At 50.3% G+C, this 23,915-nt stretch overlaps 1 protein-coding gene across 1 annotated transcript in view; it reads left to right on the forward strand.

Annotated features, from left to right (window-relative positions):
• Positions 1 to 23,915, forward strand: part of Acacb (acetyl-CoA carboxylase beta) — a 140,975-nt gene that overhangs the window by 110,332 nt on the left and 6,728 nt on the right. The window contains exons 37-48 of the mRNA XM_045132566.1: positions 1,096 to 1,218; positions 1,322 to 1,591; positions 4,567 to 4,664; positions 6,678 to 6,798; positions 8,791 to 8,901; positions 10,537 to 10,680; positions 13,520 to 13,640; positions 15,212 to 15,308; positions 17,514 to 17,610; positions 18,130 to 18,265; positions 18,928 to 19,105; positions 21,454 to 21,566. Coding sequence (XP_044988501.1) covers positions 1,096 to 1,218; positions 1,322 to 1,591; positions 4,567 to 4,664; positions 6,678 to 6,798; positions 8,791 to 8,901; positions 10,537 to 10,680; positions 13,520 to 13,640; positions 15,212 to 15,308; positions 17,514 to 17,610; positions 18,130 to 18,265; positions 18,928 to 19,105; positions 21,454 to 21,566 — 1,609 coding nt within the window. The remainder of the gene's footprint in view (positions 1 to 1,095; positions 1,219 to 1,321; positions 1,592 to 4,566; positions 4,665 to 6,677; positions 6,799 to 8,790; positions 8,902 to 10,536; positions 10,681 to 13,519; positions 13,641 to 15,211; positions 15,309 to 17,513; positions 17,611 to 18,129; positions 18,266 to 18,927; positions 19,106 to 21,453; positions 21,567 to 23,915) is intronic.

Below are 23,915 nucleotides of genomic sequence, written 5' to 3' on the forward strand. Positions count from 1 at the left end.
AGATGGCAGTAACATATCCATCTAGCTAGACAGTCATAGTTCCCCCCCCTAGGGCTTAGGACCTCCATAGCCATAGGATTTTGATTAGATTTTCAGTGCCAGCTATGAATTCCATCCTATGAAGCAGGCCTCAAATCCAGTCAGAGAGCAGTTAGTTTCCCCCTTAAGTGCAGACATGCCACCATTGCACCAGTTAGTGTATGTGGCTTGGCTGTGTAGCTGTAAAGCTTGCAGGGTCCACTGCTGGTTAAGACGGTTGATTATTTTTCCCTCACAGGCTGCATAGGTCTTTCCAGTATCCTGACAGTTTGATTTCTTAGTGACCTGCAGCCCAAGCCTATGGCATCTTCAGCAGTAGTGTCTTACCATCTAGTTCTGGTGGGCAATCAAGAGCATTGACAATAGCCTGTAATGTTTTGGGGGCACCAGAGGGTCTCCTCAACCAACAAACTTGTTGGGAGGTATCCCACCCCTGGCACTGAACCATGATTATTATTTTTAAAATATTTTTATTTATATTTATTTATTTGAGAGGGAGAAAGAGAGAGAGTAAAAATAAGTGGGTATACCAGGGCCTCCAGCCACTGCAAAAAAACTCCAGACGCATGCATCACCTTATGCATCTGGGTCTGTTTACATGGGTCCTGGGGAATCAAATGTTGGTCCTTAGGCCCTATAGGCAAGCGCCTTAACCTCCAAGCCATCTCTCCAGCCCCAAATAACGATTATTATTTTTTTTAAATTTTTTATTTATTTGTTTGAGAGCAACAGACACAGAGAGAAAGACAGATAGAGGGAGAGAGAGAGAATGGGTGCGCCAGGGCTTCCAGCCTCTGCAAACGAACTCCAGACGCGTGCGCCCCCTTGTGCATCAGGCTAACGTGGGACCTGGGGAGCCGAGCCTCGAACCGGGGTCCTTAGGCTTCACAGGCATGCGCTTAACCGCTAAGCCATCTCTCCAGCCCCAAATAACGATTATTTCTAAAGAGAAAAAGCTGGGCAGTTTTACCCTATTACTGTGACAAGCCATCTCCATCTAAGAAGGACGGCACTTCCCTACTTATGACTTTTCTTTTTGCCCCACCCCCACCCCAGGCTCTCTTCAAACTGTGGCAGTCCCCGGACAAGTACCCCAAAGACATCCTGACGTACACCGAGCTGGTGTTGGACTCCCAGGAGCAGCTGGTGGAGATGAACAGACTTCCTGGTGGGAACGAGGTAGGAGCTCAGCCGAGCACGGCCCCCGCTGGAGCGTGTCTTCTTCAGGGGGTGCCTCAGAAGATACACGCCCATCGTTCTTGCGGCACTCATCTCCTTCCAGGTCGGAATGGTGGCCTTCAAAATGAGGTTCAAGACCCCCGAGTACCCAGACGGCCGGGACGTGATGGTCATTGGCAACGACATCACCTTCCGCATCGGCTCCTTTGGCGTTGGGGAGGACCTCCTGTACCTGCGGGCATCCGAGATGGCCCGGGCAGAGGGCATTCCGCAAATCTACTTGGCAGCCAACAGCGGGGCTCGCATTGGCCTGGCCGAGGAGATCAAACACATCTTCCAAGTGGCTTGGGTGGACCCTGAAGACCCTCACAAAGTAGGTCATGACGCAGGGTAGGGGTGTGATGGCGGTTACCGGGGACATGTTGGGCATCTCCAATCCGGAAGCCTAGATATTTTTTAAAAATATTTTATTTATTTATTTATTTGAGAGAGAGAAAGAGGGAGGGAGGGGGGAGAGAGAGAGAGAATGGGTGTGCCAGGGCCTCCAGCCACTACAAACGAACTCTAGACACATGCTCCCCTTTGTGCATCTGGCGTATATGCATCCTGGGGTCCTTAGGCTTTGAAGGCAAATGCCTTAATGGCTAAGCTATCCCTCCAGCTCTCTCTATCCCCCCGAAACCCTAACTTTTGAAAAGCTTTGAAACCTGAAACTTTCTGAATGTCAACATGATGCCCTGGGTGGAAAAATCCCACATCTGACCTCATGTGATAAGCTACAATGTGAACACGGCACACTAGAGATGCGGTGAGATCACCTTCGCCCTATGCATATCAGGGGTTCACGCATGATATCTTATTACGCACATGCACATACTCCAATCTGAAAAACAATCCCAAATCCAAAACTCTTCTGGTGGCACACATTTCAGGTAAGAGATACTCAGTCTGGATCATATTGTCAGGGAAGGTGACTACTCCTGCAAGAGGGCAGAAAAATACGTTTAAGTCTGTTTTTGTTCTTATTTTTATTGCTTGTGTGTGTGTGCGTGTGTGTGCACAAGGGCGCTTATGCACGCACTTGTGTAGAGCGCAAAGGTTGACACTGGGTTTCTTCCTCAGTCTCTTTCCACTTTATTTTCATTTTTATTCATTTATTTGAGGGAGAGAGAGAGAACGAGAATGGACATATCAAGGCCTCTAGCTGCTGCAAAAGAACGTTAAGGTCACATGCGCCACCTTTTGCATCTGGCTTTACGTGGGTTACTTGGGAATCAAACCTGGGTCCTTGGGCTTTGCAGGCAAACGCTGTCACCGCTAAGTCATCTCTCCAGCCCTCCACCTTATTTTTTGAGATAATGCCTCTTACTGAACCTAGAGTTCACAGGATTGCCTAGTCTAGCTGGCCAGCAAGCTCTTTGTGATCCTTTTGTTTCTCTCTCCCCGGGACTGGGATTACAGGTGTGAGCCCCCATGCTTGGCTTTTAAGTGAATGCTGGGGATCCAAACTCAGATCCTTACCCAATGAGACACCTCCCCAGGCCCAGAAAACAAAATCTTTATGGTACGGCATAGACGTACATGGAGCATCAACAGGCTTACAGGGCGTCAGTAGAATTAACGTTCACTGAAACAAGCGTGGTTTAATTGCCATCCTGTCATCGTAGCACTCATGAGGCTGTGAGGCAGGAGGATTGAGAGCTTGAGACCAGGATGGATTACACAATGAAACTCTATCAAAAACCAAAACGTCAGGTTAGAGAGATGGCTCAGTGGTTAAGACGCTTGCTTGCAAAGCCTAATGACCTGAGCTCCATCTTCCAGTACCCATGTAAAGCCAGATGCACAAGGAGACGCATGCATCTGGAGTTTGTTTGCAGTGGCTGGAGTCCCTGGCGTGCCCATTCTCTCTCTCTCGCTCTCGCTCTCTGTGTCTTTCTCTGCTTGCAAATAAATAAATAAAATTTTTACAAAGTTAAAAAAAAAAAACAAGCCAAAACAATAGCAAAAAAAAAAATAAATAAATAAATAAAAGCACTGGAACATGACAGTTGGGGGGGAGGGGAGTCTACAAAGGTCCCAAGCGAGGATTATTATAGAAGGAAGGCGATGGACACTGGGTGATATCTGCTGAGTGTCTCCTGAGTGCGTGTGTACCACGAATGCCCGAGGGAGCAATGCCCGTGCCCAGCCCTCCTTTATCTGAACCCTTTTGAGCGCTAACAGTGTGCCTCGGGCTGAAAATCTCTCCCCCCCCATGCCTGACCTCACGGGACGGGTTACAGTGAAAACACACCAAATGATGGACGTGTGTTATGAAGTCTTCATTAGCTATCCACATGAAATAGAACAACATTGTATGTTCAGCCCTGAGTCGCATGACCAAGGTGTTTGTTGTAGTTGCGATCGCGTTGCTGGGACAAAGCACCTGACCAAAAGCAGCTGATGGGAGGAAACCTTCCCCCCACCCCCGGCTCCTAGTCTTGAGAGGAAGCTTCATGATGGCAGGAGAAAGCATGGCACGAGCAGAGGCTGGGCATCGCCTCTGCCACAGCGGGCGGACAATAGCGGCAGGAGAGCGAGCCAAGTTCTGGCGAGGGCCAGCTGGCTACAACACCTAAGCCCCTCCCCCAGCCACGCACCTCCTCCAGCGAGGCTCCGCTTCCCAAACTGTCATTCCCCGGGGATCTGAAAGCATTCAAAACACATGAGTTTCTAGGGGACATCTGATTTGAACTGCCACAATGTCCCGATAGGCAGATGCAAGGGTAACAAAGTTCAAACATATCTGAAGCACTTCTGGTCCCATGCCTTTTGGATAAGACATTTTCAACCTGTGCCATCCATGTTTTCATGAGTACACGTACACACACACACACACTCACACACACACTGCACAAGCAGGAGGAGCAAGAGGCTATGTAGTTAGAGTGATTGTGCTTGATTCAAAGCTGACCTGTACTTCATGGCTGTTACTAACATGACACTTGCTAATGTGGTATTGATGTGTCATACTTCCCCCACAGTGTTGGCATTAAAAACATTCCCAGTGGGGCTGGAGAGGTGGCTTAGTGATTAAGCACTTGCCTGTGAAGCCCAAGGACCTCGGTTTGAGACTCAATTCTCCAGTACCCACACAGATGCACAAGGTGGTATATGCATCTGGTGTTCGTTTGCAGGGCCTGGAGGCTCTGGTGTGCTCATTCTCTCTCTCTCTCTCTGTCACTCTCAAATAAAAATAAACAAACAAAAAGCCGGTAAATTTATAAAAAAAAAAAAAATAAGTAAACAGTGGCTGTGGAGTACCAGAAACCAGATTGATAGACTCACTGAAGTCTGTTTTTTAAGGGATTTAAATATCTGTACCTGACCCCCCAAGACTACACCCGAATCAGCTCCCTGAACAGCGTGCACTGCACACACATTGAGGACGAAGGAGAATCCAGGTAAACCAACCAGTCACAGGATGTCCCATGTCTGTGACGCAGTCCATTCCGGCTCCCAACGAGGTGCCGCCAGCTCTGCTCCAGGCTGGGGGCTGGTGACTGTCCACGAGAACGCCCGTGCTTCCTGTGGGGTAGTGACGACGTCACCATGTGGAGCAGTCCTGGCCAGCCCCCGATGATTTTCTTTCTCTCGCCTCTTCCTTCTTTCCCTTCCTTCCTTCCTTCCTTCCTTCCTTCCTTCCTTCCTTCCTTCCTTCCTTCCTTCCTTCCTTCCTTCCTTCCTCCCTCCCTCCCTCCCTCCCTCCCTTCCTTCCTTCCTTCCTCCCTTCCTTTCTTCCCTTCCTCCCTCTCTCTCCCTTCCTTTCTTCCTCCCTCCCTCCCTTCCTTCCTTCCTTCCCCCCTTCCTTTCTTCCCTTCCTCCCTCTCTCTCCCTTCCTTTCTTCCTCCCTTCCTCCCTTCCTTCCTTCCTTCCTTCCTTCCTTTTTTCCCTCTCTCCCCCTTTCTCTCCCTTCCTTCCTTCCTTACTGCCCTCCCTCCCTTTCTTCCTTCCTTCTTCCCTCCCTCCTTTTTTCTCTTCCTTCCTTTCTTTCTTCCCTCCTTCCCTCTCTTTCTTCCCTCCCCCTTCCTTTCTTCTTTCCTTCCTTTTTTCATTTCCTGTTCCTTTTTTTTTTCTTCTCCTTCCTTCTTTCTTTTCTCTCCTTTCTTCCTTCCTTTTCAGTGCTGGAGATGAAACCCATGGCCTTGCATATGCTAGGTCTACTATTGAGTCACCCCCCCCCCCAGGAAGTCACCCCTTTATCAAAATAACGCATCCTGCAAAGAGACACAGGCTGTTCGTTTCTGTATTCTCATGAGGTCCCAGGAGCGGGAGGCTCATGTTTTGTGACCATATGATCCAAACTGATGAGGTGGTGGTTTGGTGACCTGGGATAATACAGGTGGGTGAATGGCAGGCGCAGCCTGCTCTTTAGAATGCCAGAGCCTCCCAACTTCCTTTTCTGGGGCAAAGTGTGCTTCTTATCAGTGGAAGAGACCAAGCCAGAATTCCCCAGATATGACTTTCCAGAGTATTTGTGATATGTGAGGGAAATCTTAAAAAAAAAGAAAAGAAAAATCCACCGTCAAATGAGTTTAGGAAGCACTAGGTTAAATGAGGTCTAACAAACTATTTTTCCTTGGCTGGAGAGATGGCTTGGCAGTTACGGCGCTTGCCTACAAAGGCTAATGACCTGGGTTTGATTTCCCAGTACCCATGTAAAGACAGATGCACAAAGTGGTACATGCATCTTGCGGTGGCTGGAGGTCCTGGTGCACCCATTCTGTCTGTCTGTCTCTTTCCTCTCTAGCTCCTTCTGCTTGCAAATAAATAAAAATACTTAAAAGTTAAAAAAAATTGCCGGGCATGGTGGCACATGCCTTTAATCCCAGCACTCGGGAGGCAGAAATAGGAGGATCACTGTGAGTTCAAGGCCACCCTGAGACTACTGAGTGAATTCCAGGTCGGCCTGGGCTAGAGCGAGACCCTACCTCGAAAAACCAAAACATAGAAATAAAAATATTAAACTTAAAAAAACACATGTATTTCCTACTGCTCAGAACCTTTAGCACATTAAAGTGCTTTGTCTGGCTAATAGGTCTGGTAGTGTAGCTCTTTTTTCAAAAATTTTTGGAGTTATGGAATCTTGGCTGACTGAACTAAATGACTTCTCTTTATGTCCCCCTGCCACGTCTCTAAAGACCAAAAGCTAAGCTAGATTTCTATGGAGGATGTGAACGGGGGTGACATTTCATTAGGAGCCTCTGGACAGCAGATGCCTTCAGTTGAGAGAGGCGGTCGTTGCCTGTGCTGTAGCTGACCTTTGAGGATGGGAGGCCGAACCCCAGCCTTCATCTTAGCTCCGTCTCCCACATTCCAGTGCTTTGCTCTGCGCAGCTCTCCTGCCTTGGGTCCTTGGCAAATGTGTCCACCCCGAGGTGTTTGGCAGGAGCTTTCACCATGTCTGCACCTTGCAGGTACGTCATCACGGACATCATCGGGAAGGACAGCAGCCTGGGCGTGGAGAACCTGAGAGGCTCGGGCATGATCGCGGGGGAGGCCTCCCTGGCCTACGATGAGGTCGTCACCATTAGCATGGTGAGTCTCCTCATGGCCTTCCCCTTCCCTCCCTCCTTCCTTCCTTCCTTCCCTTCTTCCCTCCTTCCTTGCTTCCTTCCCTCCCTCCTTCCTTCCCTGCTTCCCTCCCTCTTTCCCTCCTTCCTTCCTTCTCTCTCTCCTCTCCTTCTTTCCTTTTCTCCCTCCTTCCTCCCTCCCTCTCTCCTTCCTTCTTTCCTTCCTTTCATCCCTCCTTCCCTCCTTCCTTTCCTGCCTCCCTCCCTCCTTCCCTCCTTCCTTCCTTTCTTCTTCCTCCTTCCCTCCCTCCTTCCTTTCTTCCCTTCTTCCCTTCCTTCCTTTTTCCTTTCCTTCATTTTTTTTTTTTTTTTTTTGGTTTTTCGAGGTAGGGTCTCACTCTGGCTCAGGCTGACCTGGAATTCACTATGTAGTCTCAGGGTGGCCTCGAACTCATGGTGATCCTCCTACCTCTGCCTCCCGAGTGCTGGGATTAAAGGCGTGCGCCACCACGCCCGGCAATCCTTCATATTTTTTTTTGAGCTAAAGTTTTACTATGTGACCCAAGCTGGCCTAGAACTCACAGTGTCTCCTGCCTGCACCTCTCCAGCACTAGGATGACAGACTCATTCAACCACACTTGGCTTTCCCTCTTCACACACAATTATCCCCCATTAATACCCAGCAAAACCAGCGGGTCTTTAGTATCACAGAGCCCAGGTTGGTTTCAGTTTTAACAGTTGTCTCAAACCTATCTTTTATTTTTTTACAATTCATTGGTTAGAAGCAAGCTCTAATCTTCTATTTTAAAGATGTTGAGTGTACCGTACCTGTAATCCTGTTTTTCCAAAGATTTCAAAAATTATTATTATTGTTCTTTTTTCAAGGTAGGGTATCACTGTAGCTCGGGCTGACCTGGAATTCACTATGTAGCTTCACGGTGGCCTGAAACTCACGGTGATCCTCCTACCTATGCCTCCCAAGTGCTGGGATTAAAGGCGTGCACCACCATGCTCGGCTTTAAATATTATTATTATTATTAAGTAGGAAGTTTGTATGGATACCTCATGTGTTGGTAGCATCATTTCTCTCCTCCCTGCTCCCACTCCACTGAGGGCCCTCATTAATGGGATTACTGGTGCTCACCATGGAGTTGTGGGTTATGAGTTCTGAGGGCAGCAGTCAGTAATTGTGGGGGTTTTTCCAAAGTTTTTAAAAAATATTTTTATTTTTATTTATTTATTTGAGGGAAAGAGAGAGAGAAAGAGAGAAAGGCAGATAGAATGAAAGAGAGAGAATGGGCACGCCGGGTCCTCCAGCCACTGCAAATGAACTTCAAATGCATGCACCACCTTGTGCATCTGGCTTATGTGGGTCCTGGGGAATTGAACCTGGGTCCTTTTGCTTTGCAGGCAAGCACCTTAACTGCTAAGCTATCTCTCTAGCTCCCCAAAGGTTTTTGTTTGTTTGTTTTGTCTCTGTCTGCCGCTCTCAGATGAATAAATATTTAAAACAAACAAACAAACAAATGAACTAGAGAGATGGCTCAGTGGTTAAGGCATTCTTACAAAGCCTAAAACCCCAGTTTGATTCCCTGGTACTCATGAAAGCCAGATGCACAAAGTGGCGCATGGATGTGGAGTTCATTTGCAGGGGCTAGCAAATGATGCACTGATTCTCTCCTGATGCACTCATTCTCTCTCTCCCCGCAGGCATGGTGGCGTAAAACCATGCCTTTAATCCCAGCACTCAGGAGGCAGAGGTAGGAGGATCGCTGTGAGCTTGAAGCCAGCCTGAGACTACCTAGTGAATTCCAGGCCAGCCTGGGCTACAGCAAGACTCTACCTCAAAAAACAAACAGACAAATAGTAGGCTCTTTCCTTGCTGTCTGTCTCCAAATCTCGTTGCCATTGGCTCAGATATGACGCCACTCATGCCCCACAGGTTGCTGGGCTGCCTCCTCTGTGGGGGGATGGGGCCAGCCACCCCTGGCACTCAGATGGGCTGCTGTCTCTACAGGTGACCTGCCGTGCCCTTGGAATCGGGGCCTATTTGGTGAGGCTGGGCCAGCGGGTGATCCAGGTGGAGAACTCCCACATCATCCTCACAGGAGCCAGCGCTCTCAACAAGGTGACACACTGGAGGCAGCCTGGGGCATTTAAACATATTCCCACTGCCCACCCATGGTGGGGGTGGGGGGAGGGGGCCCAATATGAATCCAGTTTCATTCCTACGGATGTGAGAAATATTTTTCTAATTTGTAGTTCTTCTAGTGACACAAACTTCCTGATATATATATATATATTTAAAAATAATTACTAGCCAGGCGTGGTGGCGCATGCCTTTAATCCCAGCCCTTGGGAGGCAGAGTTAGGAGGATCGCTATGAGTTCGAGACCACCCTGAGATTACATAGTGAATTCCAGGTCAGCCTGAGCTAGAGTGAGACCCTACCTCGAAAAAAAAAATTACTAAAGCCAGGCGTGGTGGCATATGCCTTTAATCTCAGCACTTGGGAGGTCGAGTTAGGAGGATTGCTGTGAGTTTGAGGCTACCCTGAGACTGCATAGTGAATCCCAGGTTAGCCTGGGCTAGAGTGAGACCCTACCTTGAAAAACTGAGGGAAAGAAAAAAAAAAAAACACATACTAAGGAGACATTATACTTTGTGGAGAACTGGAAAAGACCTCCCACTGCAAACAACTTTGCTAATTTCATGTTCTGGCTTCCATGGTTAATTCCTGGCGAGTGTGCAGTTTGGTGGTCTCTGGGCTGCTGTATCGTCTCCCTATTGAATGTCTACTCAGAAGCCACTGAGGGCCCAAGTCTGTTTCTTGTAGTGGCAGAAACACAGATTCCCAGGCCCCACACCAGTTGTCAGGTGCAGGTTCTCAAGCTGGGCTACCTACTGGAATTGCCCCGGGAGTCAGAAGCATGGGGGTCCACGCCCGAGAACACGGGTCAGTAGACAAAGTTCTTGTCGCAAAAGATGAGGATGAGTTCAGGGCCCCAGAACCCATGGAAAAATGAGCCAGGCAGGGCAGCTCATGCCTGCGATCCCAACGCGGGGGAGGAAGAGACAGGGTCACCGGGGATCACTGGCTAACTAGTTGAGCAGAATCGGTGAGCTCAAGGCTCAACAAGAATCCCTGTCTCAAAAATAAATAAAGGTCTGGGGAGATGCCTTAGCGGTTAAACACTTGCCTGTGAAGCCTGAGGACCCCAGTTCAAGGCTCGATTCCCCAGGACCCACGTTAGCCAGATGCACAAGGGGGCGCACCCATCTGGAGTTCGTTTGCAGTGGCCGGAGGCCCTGGCGCGCCCATTCTCTCTCTCTCTCTCTGTCTCTTTCTCTCTCAAATAAATAAAATAATAAATAAATAAGTAAGTAAGTAAATAAAGTGGAAAATGATTGGCCTTCACATGTGAGCACACACATCTGCATGCACATCTGTGAACGAAAGTATGAACATGCACATACATGCTTATATACCAATGACCTGTGTGCACGCATGTGTGTGCACACACACACACAAAAGAAAACCAAAAGATGAAACCAAAAAGAAAAAAACCACAGGGAGCACTGATGCCTAGGTGGTACCCCTGTAAAGGTCCCAGTGGGTGGGATTGGCCTGGCCTGGGGGGTTTTGCAAGCTCCGGTGATTCCGTCCCACAGCCAGGACGGAGAGCCCCAGAGGGAGGTGATGTGTGGCATGAGGGAGGGGCCCGAGCCGCACCGCGTCGCTAACCGGGCTGTGTTCGAGCAGGTTCTGGGAAGAGAGGTCTACACCTCCAACAACCAGCTGGGCGGTGTCCAGATCATGCACAGCAATGGCGTCTCCCACGTCACCGTGCCGGATGACTTCCAGGGGGTCTGTACCATCCTGGAATGGCTGTCCTACATTCCAAAGGTGCGCTATCCCTCTGCAGCCCAGAGCCTGGGAGACTCACTTGCTAACTTGTCCCTGTCACCTCCTAATGGTATGGGAGGGTTGGGGATTGGGGAGTGCCTCTAATGGGGCCTGGCGTGACTGTTTTCCTGTAGCATTCCTCTCTAAGACCCAGTCTGTTCTAGCTGTTCTTGGCTCTTTTATTTTGTTTGTTTGTTTGTTTGTTTTTTTGAGGTAGGGTCTCACTCTGGTCTGGGCTGACCTGGAATTAACTCTGCAGTCTCAGGGTGGCCTCGAACTCATGGCCATCCTCCAACCTCTGCCTCTTGAATGCTGGGATTAAAGGTGTGCTCCACCACACCCGGCTTGTTCTTTGCTCTTTTTAAAATTTTGCTTGTATATGGTGTGTGTGTGGAGGGGTATGTGCATTCACATGTGTGTAGGTGTTGTAATTACCTTTGCATTGCTGGGACAAAGCACCCAACAAAAAGCAGCTGATGGGAGGAAAGTTTTTATTCTGGCTCACAGTCACAGTCTCGAGGGGAAGCTCCATGATGGCAGGGCACAGCATGGCATGAGCAGAGGCTGGACGTCACCTCTGCCACAGCAGGTGGGAAACAGCAGCAGGAGAGTAAGCTGATCTCTAAGGAGAAAGCTGGCTTAAAACACCCCTACGTCATTCCCAACACACCTCCTCCAGCAAGGCTTCACCTCCCAAATTGCCATCAGCTGGGGATCAAGCATTTAAAACACACGAGTTAAGCTGGACAGCTGTGGTGGCGCACACCTTTAATCCCAGCACTTGAGAGGCAGACGTAGGAGGATCACCATGAGTTCGAGGCCATCCTGAGACTACATAGTGAACTCCAGGTCAGCCTGAACTAGAGTGAGACTCTACCTCAAAATAAAACAAAATAAAACAAAACAGGGCTGGAGGGATGGCTTAGCAGTTAAGGCATTTGCCTGCAAAGCCAAAGGACCCAGGTTTGATTCCCCAGGACCCACGTTAGCCAGATGCACAAAGGGGCATATGCATCTGGAATTCATTTACAGTGGCTGGAGGCCCTGGTGCTCCCATTCATTTTTTTTCTCTCTCTTTCTCTGTCAAATAAATAAATAAAAATAAAAAATAGTATTTGAAAACAAAGCAAGCAAACAAACAAAAAACATGAGTTTATGGGGGGCATCTGATTCAAACCGCCATAGTGACCAGAGGTCAACTGATGGCGCCTTCAACTGCTCTCTGCTTCATTTGAGACATAGTCTCTCATTGAACCTAGAGCTCACCAATTGGGCTAGACTATGCTAGAATTCCAAGCACGTGCACAACCACACCTTAGCTTTCACGTGACTGGCTGGGGCTCTGAACTCAGGTCCTCTTGCTTGAGTGGCAAGCTCTTTACCCACTAGGCCATCTCCCAGCCCATCCATTGCTCTTATGGTGGCCTTGCTAAGGGTGCCGTCTGCTGATGGTTTAGGAAAGGGTGCCATTGGACATCAGGGAGCCTCAAGCTTAGCTCATCCTGCGTTTGGCGTTATCCCCAAAGAACTTCATCTTCAGGAGTGACCCCGTGGCATAGCTTTGATCTCTGAGCCTCAGTCTCCTCCGCTGTGAAGTGCAGTTACCATGGTGCCGAGGCGACTGATACCCAGGGCTCAGCGTGTGACTGGCTGGCCCGAAGGCTCCTCCTGACTGAGCGTAGGCAAAGGGGCTTCATGGATGTGGTCCCCTGCTACCCTCCCATTGCACACAAGGGAGTGAGGGCACTGCTCCTCATCAGAGTAGATTTTTCTGGGAGGTAGTTTTCTAGAGTCAGGGCCCTGCTGGAACAGGAGCCCCGGATGGAAATATTGTAGATGTCACGTCCTTGTTCCTAGAGCTCCTCTCTCCCGCCTGCAGCCATCCACTGCTGCAACCTGCTTCCCCCGCCCTTCCTCCCTTCTCTCCTTTCTTTCCCCATCTCTCTCTTCCCAGTTTTTTTTTTTTTTTCTTTTGGTTTTTCGAGGCAGGGTCTTGCTCTAGCACAGGCTGACCTGGAATGTACTACATAGTCTCGGGGTGGCCTCAAACAACAAGTTATCCTCTTGCCTCTGCCTCCCACCATGTTTTTTTTTTCTAATTTTTTTTATGTGTGTGTTTATTTTGGGTGGTGTGTGTGTGTGTTGGCCAAAGGAGAATGTTGAGTGTTTTTGTTTGTTTGGTTTTTCAAGGTAGAGTCTCACTCTAGCCCAGGCTGACCTGGAATCCACTATGTAGTCTCAGGGTGGCCTCAAACTCTCGGAGATCCTCCTACCTCTGCCTCCCGAGTGCTGGGATTAAAGGCGTGCACCACCACGCCTGGCTAAATAAAATATTTTTTTAAAAGAGTATGTGGATAAAGTCTGGGGAGATAGTTCAGTCAGTAAAGCACTTACCTTGCAACCATGAAGACCTGGGTTCAATTCCCAGAACCCACATATTAAAAAAAAAAAAAAAGCTAGACACAATGGCACACACTTATGATCCCAGCACAGGGATGGTGGAGGGAGACGGGCGAATCTCTGGGGCTTGTTGGGCAGCCAGTCTAGCCTAACTGGTGAGCTCCTGACTCAAGTAAAAAGTGGACTGTGTTTCCGAGGAACAACATCTAAGGTTGTCCTCTGGTCTGTACACACGCACGCACGCACACACACACACACACGCATGCATGCACGCACATAGGCACACGTGTGCCCGTGCACATGCAGAATATGTGGCTAGCTAATCATTGTCTGGCATTTTTCCACCCAGTGCTAGTGAGGCCAGAGAAGGAAAAATGCAGACGGATCATTGGCGTTGCTCATGAGCATGGGAGAGTGAGTTGGGGACTTTCTTTTCCAGGATAATCGCAGCCCCGTGCCTCTCATCCCACCCGCTGACCCCATCGACAGAGAGATTGACTTTGTCCCATCCAAAGCTCCCTACGACCCCCGGTGGCTGCTTGCGGGAAGGCCTCATCCATGTAAGTTCTGAGGTGCTTTGCCAGGGACCTGGGACTTACTGAGTTTTTTGTTTGTTTGTTGGTTTTTGTCTGAGTCTGGGAAGAAGGGGCCCTGTGGTGGGAGCATTGGAGTTTGGCTGAGGGCAGTGAGGAGGGGAGATCGTGTTGCTGGTGCCCTCCGCTGTCCCAGAGCCGCGGACCAGGAGAGGTGGCTTAGCGGTTAAACGCTTGCCTGTGAAGCCTAAGGACCCTAGTTCGAGGCTTGATTCCCCAGGACCCAAGTTAGCCAGATGCACAAAGGCGCACACGCGTCTGGAGTTTGTTTGCAGTGGCTGAAGGCCCTGGTGCGCTCATTCTCTCCCTCTCTCTGCCTCCTTCTCTCTGTCGCTCTCAAATAAGTAAATTAAAAAAAAAAATAAACAACAACAATAAAAAGATGGCCCTGCCTTCCCCCCACCCCTAACTGCTCTGTGGTCGCTCCTCCCTCCCGTCTCTCTTTCTGGCTAAACCTTTACAGAGGACCCGCTGATCCCCTCATACACGTACATGTGTGAACACACATGTGCACATGTTCTCTCTCCCCCTCTTGAAAGGACGCCTTTGTCTCCCACAGGTATGTTGTCACCTTGTGTGCACCCACTCGCACAGGAAAGCTGAGCTGCCCGTCCCCCTATGTAACCCTGTCTAGAATGTCACCCGCAGCTGCCCTTCCTGCTGGGCAGCGTGGGTGGCAAGGTCCTCAGGAGTGTGCCCGCCTCCCGCCAATGAAAAGATCTTGCCTTGCTTAGTCATATCTCCACTTCTCTGGCAAACTCCCTTCTGGAAGCACGGGGGGGCTTGGCTAGATCTCAAGCGAAAGGCAGTCAGCTTGTCATAGAGGGTGCTGTCGGTCCCACGGGGCCCTGAGCTACGGGCTGAAGTGGACGGTCTCAGTCCCAGGCACCCAGTCACCCCCGCCTGCCACGTGAGCCGCCTCCTGGTGCCAGGCGCTCCTCCTCTTGCCAGTGCGGCAGCCAGTCACGCCGTGCTCCTCCTCACCCGTGGAACACTGCTGGGACACTGTCGTTATCGGTCTGACTGGGAGGTGGGGTGACTTTGCTCCCATCAAGGGGGTGACTGGGCTGCTGCAGCCAGTAGGCCAGGATAGGGCTCCTTCCTAAAGCTCCATGTTGTGGTAAGAGGTCTGCACCAGCCTCCCTGCCTCCCGGGGAGAACGGGTGAGGGCTCAGGGGTGGGATGTCAGCGTGTCTAGTGGGTGGGCAGTCGAAGAGGGTAGGATGTTCTGTCGGAGTAGATTCCTGACTTGATGTAGTGTTTGTAGCCATGGTTGTTATTTGGTTTGGAGTTTTATGTTTTCCTTCCTTCCTTCCTTCCTTCCTTCTCTTTTCTTCCTTCCTCCCTCCCTCCCTCTCCCTCTCTCTCTCTCTCTCTCTCTCTCTCTCTTTCTTTCTTTCTTTCTTTTTTAACTGAACAGCTGGAGTCTGCATGGAGCAGCACTATAAGATAAAGCCAGGCTATCCTTAGACGGACTGGCCAGGCAAACCCCAGGCTTGATCTACACTCAGCCACAATCTCTGCCCTTCTGCCCACAGCTCTGAAGGGAACCTGGCAGAGCGGATTCTTTGATCATGACAGCTTCAGGGAAATCATGGCACCCTGGGCCCAGACGGTAGTGACAGGACGCGCAAGGTAAACTCTCCCCTCCCCAGGTAGTACTAGACCCGAAGCTGCCAGGGCCTTATGCTCCTTGGCTTCTGGATTTCCTACAAGCCAAAGCCAATTTGGGGATGCAGCTCAGTTGGTAGCGTCCTCGCCTAGCGTGCTTGAGGCCCTGGAGAAGGGCCTCAGCACTTCATAAACCGGACACAGCCATGCATGCCTGTAACCTAGCACTTGGGAGGTAGAATTAGCAGGATCATGAGTTTAAGGTCATCCTCAGCTGCATAGGGAATTTGAACTTGGACTAGAGACCCTGACTCATTAAAAACAAAATAGGGACTGGAGAGATTGCCTAGCCATAGGCGCTTGCCTGCATAGCCAAAGGACCCAGGTTCGATTCCCCAGGACCCACGTAAGCCAGATGCACAAGGTGGCACAAACATCTGGAGTTCATTTGCAGTGGCTGGAGGTCCTGGCATACCCATTCTCTTTCTCTCTTTCCCCCTTTCCCCTCTCTCATATAAATAAATAAAATATTTTAAAAATACAATGCCAATGCAGGGAAAGGTTTATGGATGACAAAGCCATCTGTACAGTGTGGCTGTCTGTCTGTGGCCTTAGAAGACACTTCTGCCACCTACCATGGAGACTCGGACCCTTGTTCCTGGAATCAGTCCCATAGCCATAGGCCCTTCTGACACTCAAAAGGGGGTTCTGGGGGTGCTTCCAGGAGTGTCCCTCACATTTTTGGAGCAAGCGGTTCCCTTGAACTGTGTGCAAAGCTATGTCCTTACAACTGACCACTCGACTCCCAACGCGGCTTAGTAGCTATAAGTCACCGCTCTGGTGCTGGACCCGGAGTCGAGCCCCAGAGCCACCCTTCACCCTGTCCGGAGGGTTACCAGGATGGCAAGAGAAGTAAGGAGTTAAGTACTTGAAATATACCGAGTGCTCCTCAAAGGGTTGCGGCTCTTCTCATCCCTATATACATCCCGGGTAATCAACACTAAAATCATAAGCATAGTCTTGGCCCTTAATTTCTTTTTCTAAAAAAATTAATTTATGTATTTGAGAGAGAATGGGTGTGCCAGGGCCTCTGGCCACTGCATGTGCCCACCTTGTACATCTGGCTTTATATGGGCACCGGGGAATCAAACCCCGTTCCTTAGTCTTTGCAGGCAAGTGCCTTAACGACTGAGCCATCTCTCCAGCCCTTGGCCCTTTGATTTTAAAAAACACTTTGTAAAGCCCTAGGATGAAATCTCTCACGTGGAGCCCTGCCCTTTTTGGCCATTCTCTGCCCCATCCTCCACCCCGCCCCCCTGCATCTGGCAGGGGCATTGCACAAATAAAGGATAGCAGTCCAGCATGGCACGCGCACTGTCTGCTGATTTGGTAGCACGTGGTAGCAGTTACAGACGTCACCGTGTCCCCTGAGCTAGCCTCCAGTGGGTTTGCTATCCCTCAGCCTCATTTTTCTTTTCTTTCTCATACTTAAGATGGAGCTTAGAACCTCATGCAGGCTAAGCAATTATTCTACCACTGAGTCAGAGCTCCAGACCCTCTTTTCATCTCAACTCAGTGTCTTGATATGCAGCCCTGGCGGGACTTGAACTCCTAATTCTCCTGCCTTGGCCTCCTGAGTAGCTCAGGTTGCAGGCGTGTGCCACCAGGCCCAGCTGGCTTAAGTCTTTGCCCCGTGTGACTTGATGTTGGTACCTGAGCTGCCCGGCGTGGTACACTGGACGCACGTGATAACTGAGGTTGAAATTTAGGCTCAGTGGCAAAGCTCTCATTTGGCAAGTGCCAAGTCCTGGAGTCTATCCCAGAACCATGAAGAAAAAAGAAAACCTAAGCTTGAAATTGAAATGGACGGGGAAGAGATCTGCTTCTTGGACGTACTCACGTTTGTCCGGTAGCTGCCACCCGAGGTCCACAGGCTGAGAGTGAAGCCTTCTCTTGGAAAGTTCTTTGGGGAGAGGGGTCAGGCCCCTGCCCTGCCTCACCCTTCCCTGCCAATTCTCACCCCAGCAAGGTCACCTGTAGCTCTGTCTGCCAGTCTCCTAGCTTTCCTGTTGCCTTCCAGTAAGAAGATCACTACCCTGCTGCCAGCCAGCTCCCCCACGTGCCCTCGCCCCATCCCTGGAGACACCTAAGACATGCTAGGTGGACCCTGGAGTCCCACGATCCTCCTGGGCACTGCTGGGGCTCAGCTCACCTGTGCTCTCCTTGCAGGCTGGGGGGCATCCCCGTGGGAGTGATTGCGGTGGAGACTCGGACTGTGGAGCTGGCCATCCCTGCGGACCCTGCCAACCTGGATTCTGAGGCCAAGGTGAGGGGCCAGGAATCAAGGCTACAGTGACCATGATGCCAATGGGAGTGGGGCCTGGCGCGATGGATGGCTATAATCTGCTTTCAGCACAGAGCAACCTCCACATGCCCAGGAGGTTGGTGGTGGGGTGGTGGGGAGCAGTAGCCTTGCAAAGCTCTTGCCTTGGGGGGCTCCACCTGTCTCCATGACATGCCCTATGGGAGGTCTTCTTCCAGAGGTGATCAAGTTCCTGCCTGTCCCCCATCCCTTCCTCCGCCGCATCCCTGTTGCTGGCTCTGTGACAGACCACAGCTGGTCCCTGTCCTGGGAATTGCTCAGACTCGACCCAGGGCCCGGCTGTGTCTTGAATGTGATCTTGACTGGAGTGACACTTCTCCCATCTGTACATGGGAACAGTGGGATGCACACGAGGTCCTTACCGTAGCCCTGGCTCTGGGCTCATCTGTGTCTGCCCTCAGGATGGCACTGTGGCTGCTGTCCCCGTGTGTCCCGGGGTCACAGTCTGCCTCTGTGTTGTAGATCATCCAGCAAGCAGGCCAGGTGTGGTTCCCGGACTCTGCCTACAAGACGGCCCAGGTCATTAAGGACTTCAACCGGGAGCGGCTGCCCCTGATGATCTTTGCCAACTGGAGGGGTTTCTCTGGAGGCATGAAGGGTAAAGCCTAGCCCCTACGTGCTGCCCCAGACTCAGGCCCCACGCCCAGGCGGCTTCCTCTGCGGGTCACTGTGCTGGTGCCAACAACTGCCTGGTTTATAGATGAGGCGCTGAGCATGGGAGGCAGGGCGACTTCCTTGGGGTCACTCTGAGTGGCTGCTCTGCAAGTTCTCTGGTGACCTGGGAAGTCACCTCCCAGCGTGGTAAGATGGGACAAGCCCGCCTGTCATGCAACCACACGGAATGTCTGGAGAGACAGTGGGCGTTGAAAAAGGTGGGGGAGGCAGGCCGATCCGTTGTGCAAGCTCGCAGCCTAGACCTCTGGGAGACCCAGGCTCCCTCCTTTGTGAAAGGGGGCTAAGAGAGCACTGTCCTCAGAGGGCCGTGCTGAGGGTCTCATGTGGTACCGTGGTGCCATTATTTCATTGTCATCACCACGCCGGGACCTGGGGGATTGGTCAGAGGGACAGGTGTTGCTGGGAGGGGAGGCCATGCTGCCTGCACCCAGAGGGTGGGCCCCGGTACGGCCGGGAGACGCTGGGTACTGGAAACATGGACTGGCTGTGACATCGCATTCTGATGGTCCCAGTCAAGGAAGGCTTCGGGGCTTTGTGGGTGGGTCGGTGGGGCCCAGGTCATCTGAGCGAGGTGTCCCTTTGCAGACATGTACGAGCAGATGCTGAAGTTTGGAGCGTACATCGTGGACAACCTCCGGCAGTACAAGCAGCCAGTGCTCACCTACATCCCCCCGCACTCGGAGCTCCGCGGGGGCTCCTGGGTCGTCTTGGACTCCACCATCAACCCTCTGTGCATAGAAATGTACGCGGACAAGGAGAGCAGGTGGGTGTGTGTGTGCCTGGCCCCTCACTCACCACTGACTGAGGACCGGGGAGAGGGGCTTTCTCCCTTCCTGAAGGATGGAGACCCGCCCGTGTCCCCCACTGGGTCCAAGGCAGCAGTGGCCAACAGGATTTTCTCAGCAGCGTTGGTGGCTGGCATCCAGAGGGAGTATGGAAATGTCTCATCTTGTTTAACTTACACTCACTTCCCTCCCAGGGAAGTTTTCAATAAAAGACTAAGAAAGGGGGCTGGAGAGATGCTTTAGCGGTTAAGGCGCTTGCCTGCAAAGCCAAAAGACCTCAGTTCAATCCCCAGGACCCACGTTAGCCAGATGCACAAGGGGGCGCACGCGTCTGGAGTTCGTTTGCAGTGTCTGGAGGCCCTGGCGCGCCCATTCGCTCTCTCACGCTCTGCCTCTTTCCCTCTCTCAAATAAATGAAAATATTTAAAAAAAAAAAAAAAAAAGAAGAAGACCGAGAAGGAACCAAAACATAGAATATCTTTCATCTCGGTGTCACATTCCTGGTCAGGTGCTCAGGAAATACCAATAATTCAAATAAATGGAACAAGTGCTTGCGTGATAGGCGACACAGCTCTTCACAGGGGAGGATCCTCAGCATTTTGGGGGTGGGGAGAATTTATCCTAAGACCTCAGTTCTAAATGATGACATAGTTTAACAGTTTAATGATGGACGCCTTCAAAGTGAACCTTCCACTCGGGATGTCGAGGCCTCGGGAAGCAGGCATGCCGTGCCTAGGTTTGTGCCTTCATTCGTTACGCTGATGAATGTTTATTGAGTGTCTGACATCTCATGAGGCATTGCGCTACGATGGCAAATCTGTTAGTGCCATCTGTGCTGTTTTGGGGGGTGTCCATGCCCTCCATGGGGGCTGCTGAAAGTCAGACTTCCAGGATGACTCAGTTGCCTGCATTTACCTTTCGCTCTGGCCACCAGGAAGCTCAGAGATGGCAGAAGTGTTCCTCGGGGCTCCTGTATTGGTTACTTTCCTCTTCGCTGTAATAGAAGCATCTTAAGGGTGGATTGACTGTGGCTGACATTAAGGGGATACAGACCATCATGGTGGGGAAGGCATGGTGGGAGGGGGCTCCATCATGGTGGGAGCTTGCAGCTGAGACTTTTGTTTTGTTTTGTTTTTTTCAAGGTAGGGTCTCACTCTAGTCCAGGCTGACCTATGCAGTTTCAGGGTGGCCTTGAACTCACAGCGATCCTCCTACCTCTGCCTCCTGAGTGCTGGGATTAAAGGCGTGCGCCATCATGCCCGGCTTGCAGCTGAGACTTCTCGCCGCCTCACATTTCTGAGGAGCACAAAGCAGAGACAGGACAGGAAACCCACTGCCCCCAGCTAAGCCCTGCCTTCCAAAAGTTCCACAGCCTCTCAAAACATCACTAGGGGCTAGAGAGATGGCTTAACGGTTAAGGCGCTTGCCTGCAAAGCCAATAGACTCTCAGTTTCCATTCCCCAGGACCCACCTAAATCCAGATGCACAAGGTGGTGCATGTGTCTGGAGTTCATTTGCCGTGGCGGAAGGACCTGTCATGCCCATTCTCTCCCCCTCTCTCTTTCCTCCTTTCTCTCTCAAATAAATAAAATATTTTTTTAAGAGATAAAAACAGCACCATCAGCTGGGAACCAAATGTTCAAAAACTTAAGCCTATGGGGCACAATTTTACATACAAGTTGTCTAAGGCAAAGGAGGCCAGGGAGGCCCAGCCATGAGCAAGAAGATTGGAAACAGGACACAGGACAACTGTTCCCACTGTTTTTTCTGTTCCTAAGAGCTTCCAAGAGCTCCAAAATAGGGAGTCTGAGGGATGTTTTAGTGGTGAAGGCACTTGCCTGCAAAGCCTAACGACCTGGGTTTGATTCCTCAGTACTCATGTAAAGCTAGATGCACAAATTGGTATACACATCTGGAGTTTGTTTGCAGTGGTTAGGGGTCCTGGCATGCCCATTCTGTCTGTCTGTCTCTCTCTCTACTTGCAAATAATTTAAAAAAAAAAAGAGCGCCAAAATAATGTCCTAACTCAAATTGGAAATTAGAAAAGTCTGGAAGGACTGTGTCCCAAAATCAGGAGAATTATGCAGTCATGGAAAAAGTCATAAGCTTTCGAAGCTCAAAGGGCTGTCCAGACCCTCCATCTCTCCTTGTGTGCATGTAGAGAGAGGAAATGGCTAGCCTAGGCACACAACCGCCCCTCAGGGACAGCTGAGGGTCGGCACCCAGACCTCACAGCTGCGGCGCTCCAGCTCCTGCGCACACTCTACTGGCTGTTGCTTTGCTCGACAGCGGCTCACACACCTGCTCCTGCCTCTTCTTTCTTCAGGGGAGGTGTTTTGGAGCCAGAAGGCACCGTGGAGATTAAGTTCCGAAAAAAAGATCTTGTAAAGACCATGAGAAGAATCGACCCAGTTTGCAAGAAGCTTGTGGAACAGCTGGGTAAGAGGCGCCACCTCCGGGGGTTAAAAATAGAATACAGGGCTGGAGAGATGTCTTAGCGGTTAAGGCACTTGCCTACAAAGCCTTATGACCCATGCTCGACTCTCCAGATCCCATGTAAGCCAGATGTACAAGGTGACGCATGCGGACAAGGTGGCACACGCATCTACAGTTCTATTGAAGTGACTGGAGGCCCTGGCATGCCAATTCTCTCTCTCACACAAAAAAAAAAAAATTAAAGAAAGTAGAATACAAAGCTGGAGAGGTGGCTTAGCAGTAAGGCACTTGCCTAAGAAGCCCAAGGGCCCAGGTTTGATTCCCCAGTACCCACATAAGCCAGATGCACAAGGTGACGCATGCATCTGGAGTTTGTTTGCAGTGGCAGGAGGCCCTGGAATGCCCATTCTCTCTCTCTTTCTCTCACTCTCAAATAAACAAATAATTATTTAAAAAAAATAAAACACAGATTCAGGGCTGGAGAGATGGCTTAGCAGTTAAGCGCTTGCCTGTGAAGCCTAAGGACCCCGGTTTGAGGCTCGGTTCCCCAGGTCCCACGTTAGCCAGATGCACAAGGGGGCGCACGTGTCTGGAGTTCGTTTGCAGAGGCTGGAAGCCCTGGCGCGCCCATTCTCTCTCTCTCCCTCTATCTGTCTTTCTGTCTGTATCTGTCGCTCTCAAATAAATAAATAAATAATTTAAAAAAAAAAACACAGATTCACAGCCAGGTGTGGTGATGCATGCCTTTAATCCCGACACTCAGGTGGCAGAGGTAGGAAGATCGCTGTGAGTTCGAGGCTAGCCTGAGACTACAAAGTGAATTCCAGGTCAGCCTGGCTAGAATGATACCTTGAAAAGACAAAACAAAACAAAAGACTAGATTCACCAAATAGCCATAATTCTGAGTGTTGAAAAATACCTTCTTGACTCAGTCCCCTTGACATGTCTGGAGAGTGCACAGACCTGGCTCTTTAGACCCAGAAGTTGAACCTTGGGGATCTGGGTTCCTTTGTTTTTGTTTGTTTGTTTTGTTTTTTGGGTTATTTTGAGACAGTCTTACTCTGTAGCCTAGACTTCCCTGGAAGTCACTATGTTGCCCATGCTGTTTTTTTAATTAACTATTTTATTTATTTAGCTATGAGCCAGAGAGAGAGGGAGGGAGGGAGGGAGAGTATCGATGCACCAGGGCCTCTAGCCACTGTAAACAAACTCCACGTGCAGTGCCACCTTGTGCATGGCTTTACGTGGGTCCTGGGGAATCAAACCTGGGTCCTTTGGCTTTGCAGGCAAGTGCCTTAACTGCTGAGTCATCCCTCCGGCCCCCATGCTGATTTTGAACTCATAGCAATTCTCCTGCTCTGGTTTCTGGAGTACTGAATGCCACCACACTCAGCTGCTGGATTTGGGGTCATCTGCTTGTATATTATATGTAATAATGAAATGTCTTGGGGAGAGGACCCCAAAATGTTCCATATACACCTTATACAAGAGCATGAAGGAGATTTTATGCAGTGTTTTCAGAGCATTGGTGTTTTGGTGACGACCCGTCCTGTGAGGTCAGGTGTAGAATATTCCATGGTGGCCTCCTGTCAGCTCTCAAGGAGTTTCAGACCTGGGGCACTTGGTAACTTGGATTTGCAGATTTAGCATGTAATGTAATGCCATAGTCGGTTTATTTCTTAGTACATACGGCACAACAGTTGAAATGTTTGGGGCCAATGAGGAACACTGAAATTTTGGTGTCAAATAAATGTCTCTTTAGAGTTTCCAGTCAGAGATAGAGGTTTACCCATTTTATTTGCACGACGGATCAGTGTCCCTCCTAACCTTTGGTTGTCACTCTGTCCAGATGCTGAGATGATGGCAATGTCTTCGTGCTGGCCACAGGACTTGTTAGAGGGTGTGACTTCTGTGAGCTGGTAGCCAGATAAGGCAGATCTATCTCCAAGGCTGGGGGAGTGTGAACGCTGAGTGTCTGCCTTTGTGTAGAATTGGCCTTCTGCCTTGACATCTTTGTTAAGGGGTTTTGACCTCCCCAGTACTCCTTTTATTTATTTATTTATTTGGTTTTTTGAGGTAGGGTCTGGCTCTAGCCCAGGCTGACCTGGAATTCACTATGTATTCTCAGGGTGGCCTGGAACTTACAGTGATCCTCCTACCTCTGCCTCCCCAGTGCTGAGATTGAAGGTGTGCGCCACCACACCCAGCAACCCTTCTTTTATAAAAATTATTTATTATTACTTTTATTTATTTATTTGAGGGGGGCAGATAGAGGGAGAGAGAATGGGCATGCCAGGGCCTCCAGTCACTGCAAACAGACTCCGGATACATACTCTTCCCTCCCTTGTGCAT

The sequence above is a fragment of the Jaculus jaculus genome, chromosome 13 (assembly GCF_020740685.1).
Source record: "Jaculus jaculus isolate mJacJac1 chromosome 13, mJacJac1.mat.Y.cur, whole genome shotgun sequence".
Classification (NCBI taxonomy): domain Eukaryota; kingdom Metazoa; phylum Chordata; class Mammalia; order Rodentia; family Dipodidae; genus Jaculus; species Jaculus jaculus.